Source organism: Galeopterus variegatus, unplaced genomic scaffold (assembly GCF_000696425.1).
Source record: "Galeopterus variegatus unplaced genomic scaffold, G_variegatus-3.0.2 Scaffold5676, whole genome shotgun sequence".
Lineage (NCBI taxonomy): Eukaryota > Metazoa > Chordata > Mammalia > Dermoptera > Cynocephalidae > Galeopterus > Galeopterus variegatus.
The window spans coordinates 24,403-33,331 of NW_007731787.1; the positions used below are offsets into that span (position 1 = coordinate 24,403).

Consider the following 8,929-nt stretch of genomic DNA (forward strand, 5'->3'; position numbering starts at 1 on the left):
ATTGTTCTTTTATTAATATTGTTATGCTATTTGAATATTTAACTCTCACCATTGTCCCTGCTTTCTCCCAACATAGTTATAAACACAAATTTGGTTGAATCTCTGGGCAGTATTTTTATTATCAAGGTTATGTATATATTCATGCTGAGCTAGGTAGTATTCTATCAGTACATTTCCTTTCTCCTACAAGATTTTCTTTTTCCTAAAATTCATAATTACTTGTTTTTAAAAAGTTGCTTAGTTTACCTGGTACCTATCACTGTGTTTTTCTAAATGTTGAACAGATTGGTCAGAAACATAGCAAAAATTTTTCTAAAATCTCAGAATGTATCACTAATCAACTGGTTTGATTTAATAGAAGAGACTTAGAAAGAAGTTCTTCCTGGTGAAAACTTAAACACTTAAATGAAAGTTTCAAAGAACAGACTGAGTGTCTTTGAGGAGGCCCACACAAAGGGGCTTCCTGGGCTTGGCCCACTTTGGACTCTGGGATGATTGTTTCCTGAGATGGGGGCTTCATGGTCTGAAATTAATAATAATTAATTCAAAGGTCAGAGCAGAATTGCTAACTGATTGTTGGTGGGTGATAACTGAGCTTCAGAATGTGATTTAGCACAAGCTCCTGCCATCTCCTGTTTTAATCATCACTTCACAATTTATGCAAAGTCAGTTGTAGAAATAGTGTATTAAAAGTGACTTTCTAAACTCTAAAGTAAGTTTCTTTCTTATTTTGACAATTTGACCTTTTAAGGCTTAGGACGTTATTAGCTATGAATAGTATTGTAGTCTTTTAAAAAAGATTAAAGAGTTCTAAATATGATAGTAGTGGCTTTTATAATTCTTGAGGTATATCAAGAGTGCAATACTAAACAGTGCAAAATTGAATATCTTAATTAATATTAAATGTTTGTTGAGGATTAAGGATGTTACAAGACAAGCTAAAATATGTCCATTATACTGGGATTTGGAATGACAGTTGAAATCCTGAATTTATTTAAAATGAAAAGTCAGCATTTTCTATCTACTTTTTATTGAGTAATTCATTAAGTGAACTAACAAATGCAGAGGGACCTCAGTATGTCACTATGGTCTGCCTCCATGCAGTTGGGGAATTCATATGGAATTGGAATTGGTGTTTAAATCCCATCTACTAATTAGTCTTGTGATTTTGGCAAGTCCCTAACCTCATAGGCCTAAGTTTCTTATTTTGTAAAATGAAAGGGTTGGATTAAATGGTTTTTAGTGATTAAAAGGAGATTATTCTTTTTTTTCAGTGTCTATATACAGTGGAGATATTTTGGTAGTTTACTGAAACCACTTAATATTACTTTTTCCCCTTATTCTTAATCAAATTCTCTTTATTGGTATTTAGAATCATTTCTGGTGTGTGGCCCTCTGTGGCGATGAAGCAGCTGTTACCGCCTTCATAACTTCACAGAGACTTGAAAGAAGCTGTTGTCACTCTTGAGTTTTCTATTTTTCAGTACCCTTAAATCATTTATTTTTCTCTCAAGGGCTGTTTTAATCCTCTTCATCACTTCCCTTGTAGTCAGTAGCTTCTCTATTGATGTATGAAGCTCAAGAGTCTTTGTTAGCAACTGTAGTAAACTGCTGTACCTTTGTTATCAATATTATTTCCTCGTATCCACTGATCAGTTCCTCTCACCCCTGCCCTCTTCCTCACAGGACACCGCCATCCATGGGATTGGCCAAATGGCTGCCTCTAGGACATGGCTGTTTAAAAACATTTTTTAAAGTGATACATGCATATGTTAAAAAAATTACAAAAAAGCAAGTCCCTTATATCTAACCTTAAATGTATCAGTTTTCTTCCCCAGGGGAAACCATTGTTACCAATTTCTTTTATATCCTTCTGGAGTTAGTCTATAAAATATATTCATGTCCCCCCTCCTTGTCTTTTAAAGATAAAGGGTAGGATACTCTCTCTACACACTGTTTTTTGCACCTTGCTCTTCTAAACTAGGTCATTTGCAGGTCTTTACACATCGGTACATTGACTGGCTGCATGCAGAGGGCGCTATTTGCCCAGAGCAGACTTTTCCAAACTGTGGTTGGATAATGCAGCACAGAAACTCTGGTGTGGACAGACCTACTTCTTTCCTTAGCTACATCCATTGTGTGGATGAACTATGACTTATGTAATAACTAGGATGGACATTTTGGTTGTTGTTAGTCAAAAGTTTTTTTTTTTTTTAAAGAAAGACTATCCTCAAAATATTCGTAAAAGTTCAGGATTCTAATGACTTATTTTTAGAGACAGTTATTTGGTGCCGCCATTGTTTCTTCACAGCCAAGGAACATCTCACTCACAGTTTTGTATTATATGCCTATAGGCTCTTTGTCAGCACTGGGAACCAGAGACAACCATCATTGCATCAGCTTGAGCCGTGTGCTGCAGACACAATGCTGTATTTCTTCTCCCACTAACTTGATGGGCCAGCAGTATAGACCCTATAGTTTCTTCACTAAATGTAAGTAGACTGACCACAAACTTCCCATTTCATGAAACAGGAAAATAAAAGGTGTTTTCTATCTTAATTTTTCTTCTTCTTTCTTAAATAAATTAATATTTTAGTGATTAGATTATAGTGTAGTATTAAAATAAAAATGTTTCTTGATGTACCTCCTGGAATAATCTCACAGGCTATCGGTTGAACTTGTACATTGGAGCACTAGTTTACTTTAATCCCTTCATTTGGGACACCTGAGGCCTAAAGAGTATTGACTCATGGCCGAAATACCCTGTTGATTTAGAGTCATACCAAGACTGCACTCCCATTCTGTTTTTGTTTGTCCCTTTCTTGAGGAGATAGGACATCCACTCAGGAAAAGTTAATTTTAAGGAGACTTTGTTTTGCTAACGCTATTCCTATTTGTGATAGTATTTGGAAAAATCTAGTCTGAACCTAAATTAGCTTTTCAGGTAATAAATAGAGATTAAATTCACAACTCAGCATCAGGCAGGTTAAAATAAGTTAGGATTATAAAGGCAATTAATGATCATTTGTAGAATATTTGGTATAGGGCCGGCCCGGTGGCGCACTGCTACAGTGCGCCACTTGGGAGCGCAGTGGCGCTCCCGCCGAGGGTTCGGATCCCACATACAGACCGGTTCCCGCTCACTGGCTGAGCGAGGTGCGGGTGTAGCACTGAGGGTTGCGATCCCGTTGCCGGTCCCGGTCCGGTACGGGCACGACACTGAGGGTTGCGATCCGTTGCTGGACACGAAAAAAGACAAAAAAAAAAAAAAAAAAGAATATTTGGTATAAATAGAAAAATCAAAATGAAGAAAATCCGCCTAGATTCCTACTACCCTGAAATAATGGGTTTGCTGCTTTTTTCATGTAACAATGTATTGTAACTTTTCCATGGATCCTCCAGAGCAGTGTTTTGACTGTAGACTATTTCATTGTGTGGGTACAAATCACTTTAATTTGGAAGTCTCCTGGTAGCTAGGACATTTGTATAGCAATGCTGAAAAGACGATCAGGTGGCAGGAGACGTTATAAGTAACATAGGCTTAGTCGTACCTGTGGATTTAGGTGCAAAGAGAAAAAAGAGCTGGATAAAGTTGGGGCCATTAGTCTCTTCTTTTGGTGCCTGTAGCCCCAATTTTTCTAAGAGCCAACTTTCAGGGGGTATACCACGTGAGAATTTTTATTTTTTGATAGCCTTTTCTCTGTTCTAAAAAGTGTTTTCTCTAACTCTTCTTGTTCTAGAGGTTCTCCTTATCCTCTGAGACCCCTGTCCTTTATTGTGTTCCCAGACCTGCCTCCGATTTTCTCCATTAGCCTACTCTCTTCCTCAATTATATGACTCAGTACACTTATGAGTTTATTGTTCCCAAGTCATATTGAGATTAGGTCGAATAGGGGAGCTCAGTGGAAACAAGCATGGGGCTAGTTTTTGCTTTTTTAGGAGGCAGTAGTCTTCGATTTTCGAAATCTTCAAAAAAAAAACATATTTTTTCAAAACTCAGTAAGATTTCCTGAGAATATTGTACCCAGGACTTGTAAACCTATCCCCCTGACATAGAGGGTCCACCATTTAAATCCCTTTGATCCAAATTAGCAAGCAGTGTTACTTAGCGTGATTGAGAGAAATAACTCAGAATATCAAGTTGGACACTATATACATATATGGATTTTATACATATGTATATGTGTATTTATAGCAATATTGTACATATATATATGTATATAGCTATGAGAGTTAACAAGTAACAACAACAGTTAACCTACCTACACCCTTCCAGAAAATGACAAAAAGACTTGAAATAGTAGTAAATCTCTTCTATTTTTATTTTATTTATTTATTTATTTTTTAAAATCTTTTTGTGACCGGTAAGGGGATTGTAACCCTTGGCTTGGTGTCACCCGCACCGCGCTCAGCCAGTGAGTGCACCAGCCATCCCTATATAAGGATCCGAACCTGCAGCCTTGGCGCTTCCAGCACTGCCGCGCTCCTAGCACTGCACTCTCCCGAGTGAGCCACGGGTTCAGCCCAGTAAATCTCTTCTAAATAGCCTTTTAGGTTAGTTAGAATTTTAGACCTGAAGTTAAAATAGTTAAATCTCTGTTAAAAGAACTTAATTCAACTTGATGTTCGTGAATATTTAAGAATGTGGGAAAAGGCTCACAATGTAATATTAAGTATAGAAACAGGATACAAAATTGTATGTATGGTATAATCTCAGTTTTGTTTAAGACAAATATATACACTTGGCGTATGCATGCATATATAAGGAAAAAGGATATATGTACAGATCGTACATTCTGATCTAACAGTGGTAATGGGATTATGATTAATTTTTAGATTCTTACTGTCTATTTTCTGGGTTTTTAAAAATGACTTATAATCTGAAAAAAGATTAAAAACATTTTTAATAGCATAATGGCATTCAAAAGTTGACATATCATTTGGTATCTTTTTCAAATATTAGAAATTTTATTTTTTTCTTACGATATGTAGAGAATAGAGCTAAACTCTTAATTCAGTCTTTTACCTTTTTGTCTCGTCAGATTCCTTTTAAAATGGAATCTCTTTTAGTCATTTTTTTTGGCAACTGGCCAGTGAGAGTATCCAAACCCTTGGACTTGGTGGTACCTACATCATACTCTAACCAGCTGAGCTAACTGGCCAGCCCCCCTTTTATTCTTAAAGAGTGATTTACTAATTCTGATTCTTTTTTTTTTTTTTAAAGATGACCGGTAAGGGGATCTCAACCCTTGGCTTGGTGTTGTCAGCACCATGCTCAGCCAGTGAGCAAACTAACCATCCCTATATAGGATCCAAACCCATGCCTTTGGTGTTATCAGCACCGCACTCTACCAAGTGAGCCACGGGCTGGCCTCTAATTCTGATTCTAAGTGAAGGAAGACTGTAACAGATAGGCCTCTTAGTATGCCCCCATCACAAGTGAACTTCCAAGTTTTCAGTGGCATATATAGGTACAACCATTTTTAAGCAGTTAGGGAAAGAAATTCAGATCTCTAGTGGGAGTTTAGTTTGAGGTTGATACTTGTATCTTGATCCTTTTAAGGGAATTAGTGTCAACCTGAAGTTTGAGCTTAGTCTTTTGCTGTGATCAGGGATGCACAAAGCAGCATGTGACGTGGAGTCTCACTTTTCCGAGCTTCATTTATGAAGATCAGCTGTAATGTATATGTGCGTTTTGAAAATTGGGATATTATACAGATATAAAGCATTTAAAAAATTATAAATCCAAAGCATTTTTCCCTTACCATGGTATCTTCTTGGAGGATCAAGGTTAGGCTTTTCAGGAAGTAAGCAGATAGAACTTTTAAACCCTAAGTGTACAGAGGAGAATGAAGGTATTCGTTTGTTTTCTAGAATATGTCCAGTATTTCAAGCATGTAGGTAAATGTGTCTTAGATTTTTGACTCGTACAATATTTGTGTGGTTCTGATTTGTTATTAAATAAATTGGTAACGGAACATGTCTGTGGTTGTCAAATCAATTGGCAATACTGTGAAAGGCTAGAAGTCCTTGGGAAGACAGATTTTAAATCTAATAAATAATGTAGCTAACCAGTAAATTTCAGTAATGGTCAAAAAAAAGGAATTTAAATATTCTGTAAGCTCAAAGGGGAAAATATTAATTGAAATGGATGACAGCAAAGGATTTTGTGAATCTAGAAATTCACAAATGAAAATAAGCCAGCGGTGCCAGGGTCTACACATCAAGTAAAAGACAAGCATGATTTAAGAAATACACACACATACACCATGCACACATGAGTATTAACTATCAAACTCCTAAATACTCATTTGTTTGTATGAATTGGTTAGACTTTAACTGGAGCTGAAGGTGAATTTGAGGATCTCATTTTGAAGGAAACATAGATGTTTAGGGCCTTTACAGGCCCTTAAGAATCTTCATTCTTAAGATTTAATGGAGGCAAGAGGACAGGGAAGAGACCTGTATCATAGCTGATAGAATGTAAGAGAAACAAACCGGTTGGTAAGTAACTGGGATTTAAATCTTGGCTGTCTTTTGTGGGGCAATTAATAGAATTACCTCCTCTTGGGCTTTTCAAGTGTAACCAAGTGATATATGCAAAGAATGATTTAATTTTGCTTCCTTTGCCTCAGTGATGTGGGTGAAGCTGGCCTCTTCTGGCCTTTTTTATTCAATAGGATACCATAGATCATTGCTTGAAAACTACAGAATTAAGAAAACAAAACAAAACTCTGTTTTATTACAGTAACAGCAGATGAGCTATGGAAAGGTGCTTTAGCAGAGACTGGTGCTGCAGCAAGAAAAGGAAGAGGCAAAAGAACTAAGAAAAAGAGAAGAAAGGATTTGAACAGGGGTCAGATCATTGGTGAAGGTAAACTTATTTATAAAAACAGCAAATTCCTTTTATGTTGTTTTCCCCCAGATTTTATAGATACTTTACAAACTAGAAGTATCAAAACATTGCTCATGAGGGTCCCTGGGATCTGTGGTTTTGAAATCCAACCAAATGGCTTACTCATTGTTGGGGGAGGAAGATCCCAAAGAAAGGGATTCATTCATTCAGTTATTCATTCAACAAGCATTAATTATCCTTTTGTGGTATGTCCTGCAACAGTCCCTGCCCTCAAAGAGCTTACAATTCAGTGATAGAAGATGGAGCAAATGGAGAGTTGGGAAATTTTATCTGCAAAGAGAAGATAGTGAATATTTTCGGCTTTGTGAGTCACATGGTCTGTTGCAGCCACTCAACTCTGCTACTCCGCTGTTGTAGCACATAAAGAGCCATAGATAGTATGTAATCGAATGGGCATAGCTGCATCTCAATAAAACTTTATTTACAAAAACAAGTGGTAGGCTGGATTTGGCCTGTGGGCCTTAGTTTGCTGACCCCTAGAACACATGATTGTTTATACTTGCGCTTTTTGAAGAATGAAAATAGTATAGTGTATTTGAATCAGCCCATTTTGTACTGTGGTTGCTGACAAATCATCTTTGATAATAACAGCCTTTCAGGAATAAAGAAAACACCTTGCACCACACTTCTAGCATTGCAAATCTACTTAGGTGTCTTCTTTAAGCCTTGCCTTGTATCTTATTTTATTTTTAACACTTACTTTTTAGATTATAATTTTCATGTATGTATACCTTCTTAATAAAATTGCAAAAATTATAGAGAAACCTAAAGTCCCCCTTGATGCCCTTTCTATCCCCCCTGATCCCTATTGCTTCTCCCGAGGAAACCACCAGCTTCCTTTTGGTGTGTTTCCTTCAGTGTTTTTGATGCTTCTATATTCATAAATATTCTAAAAGAAATACGTGGTTTTTTCTTTTTAATAATAACTCAGTTATATCATACGGTACATGCTGTTTTGCACTTTGCTTTTTTCATTCAGTAATAGATCTTAGAAATTATTCCACGTGAGAACCTAGAGAGCTACCTTGGTCTTTTGATTTTGTGTGGAATATTGTATATGTGGAATATAACTTAGTTCATGTAACCATTCCGCTACTGCTGCACATTTAGATTGCTTGCATTTTTTGCCTTTACAAATAACATTTCTATGGACATCCTTTTCCAAGCACACATGTGCGTTGTACTTGTACATGAGTGTTTCTCTAGGTAATACCATGAAATGAAATTAGTAGCTTGTAGGGTAGGTACATTTAAAATTTTGATAGTGCCAAGTGTAGGTACATTTAAAATTTTGATAGTGCCAAGTGACATGCCAAGTGATTGTGGTAGCTTAAGTTCCTACCCACGGTGTGTCATTATCTATACTTGCATTACCTGGCATTTTAACACTTGGGAAAATGAATGCTTTTTAACAATTCTTATTTATATTTTTAATCCTTTAGGGCATTCTGGTTTTCTGTGGCCTGGTCTGAACGTCCCTCTTATGAGAAATGGAGTACTGCAGACCATTGCCCAAAGAAGCAAGGAAGAGCAGGAGAAGGTGGAGGCAAACATGGTCGAGAAGAGAGAAGAGTGGGACCGGAGGAGGAAGATAAAGGTTAAACAGGAGCGAGGATGGAGTGGAAATTCATGGGGAGGCCTCAGTCTTGGTCCCCCTGACCCCGGTCCCAATGGAGGTAGCAGAGTCCTAATTTTGCTTGCTTTTGTGACAGAGTACCTATAGTTCTAGAATTTCCCTGAAATGATTTTATTTACTTGTGTGTTTAGACTGCATTTTTCCAAAAAAGAATTTGTATGTCTTTGATATAACTTGTCACATTATTATCCCAACTATATTGTATGAAACGATAGAGGCTAAGAATTATTCACCAATAGAATGGAAATTACTGGGTTCCTGGTGTCTTTATCATGTGGCTTCTCAGAGCCTTAAACATAGTGACGTGCATTTTGAATCTACAGGAGCTGCCTATAGGATGCAGTGTTTCTCAAACACAATTGGCTGTGGAGGTCTCT

General features: G+C 36.9%; 1 protein-coding gene across 1 annotated transcript in view; it reads left to right on the forward strand.

Annotated features, from left to right (window-relative positions):
• The window catches only part of MRPS5 (mitochondrial ribosomal protein S5), a 10,713-nt gene extending 1,906 nt beyond the window's left edge, over window positions 1–8,807 (forward strand). Inside the window, exons 2-4 of the mRNA XM_008589825.1 lie at window positions 2,355–2,492; window positions 6,749–6,874; window positions 8,359–8,807. Of these exons, the coding sequence (XP_008588047.1) occupies window positions 2,355–2,492; window positions 6,749–6,874; window positions 8,359–8,639 (545 nt within the window). The 3' untranslated portion in view covers window positions 8,640–8,807. The remainder of the gene's footprint in view (window positions 1–2,354; window positions 2,493–6,748; window positions 6,875–8,358) is intronic.
• The last annotated feature ends 122 nt before the right edge of the window (window positions 8,808–8,929 follow it).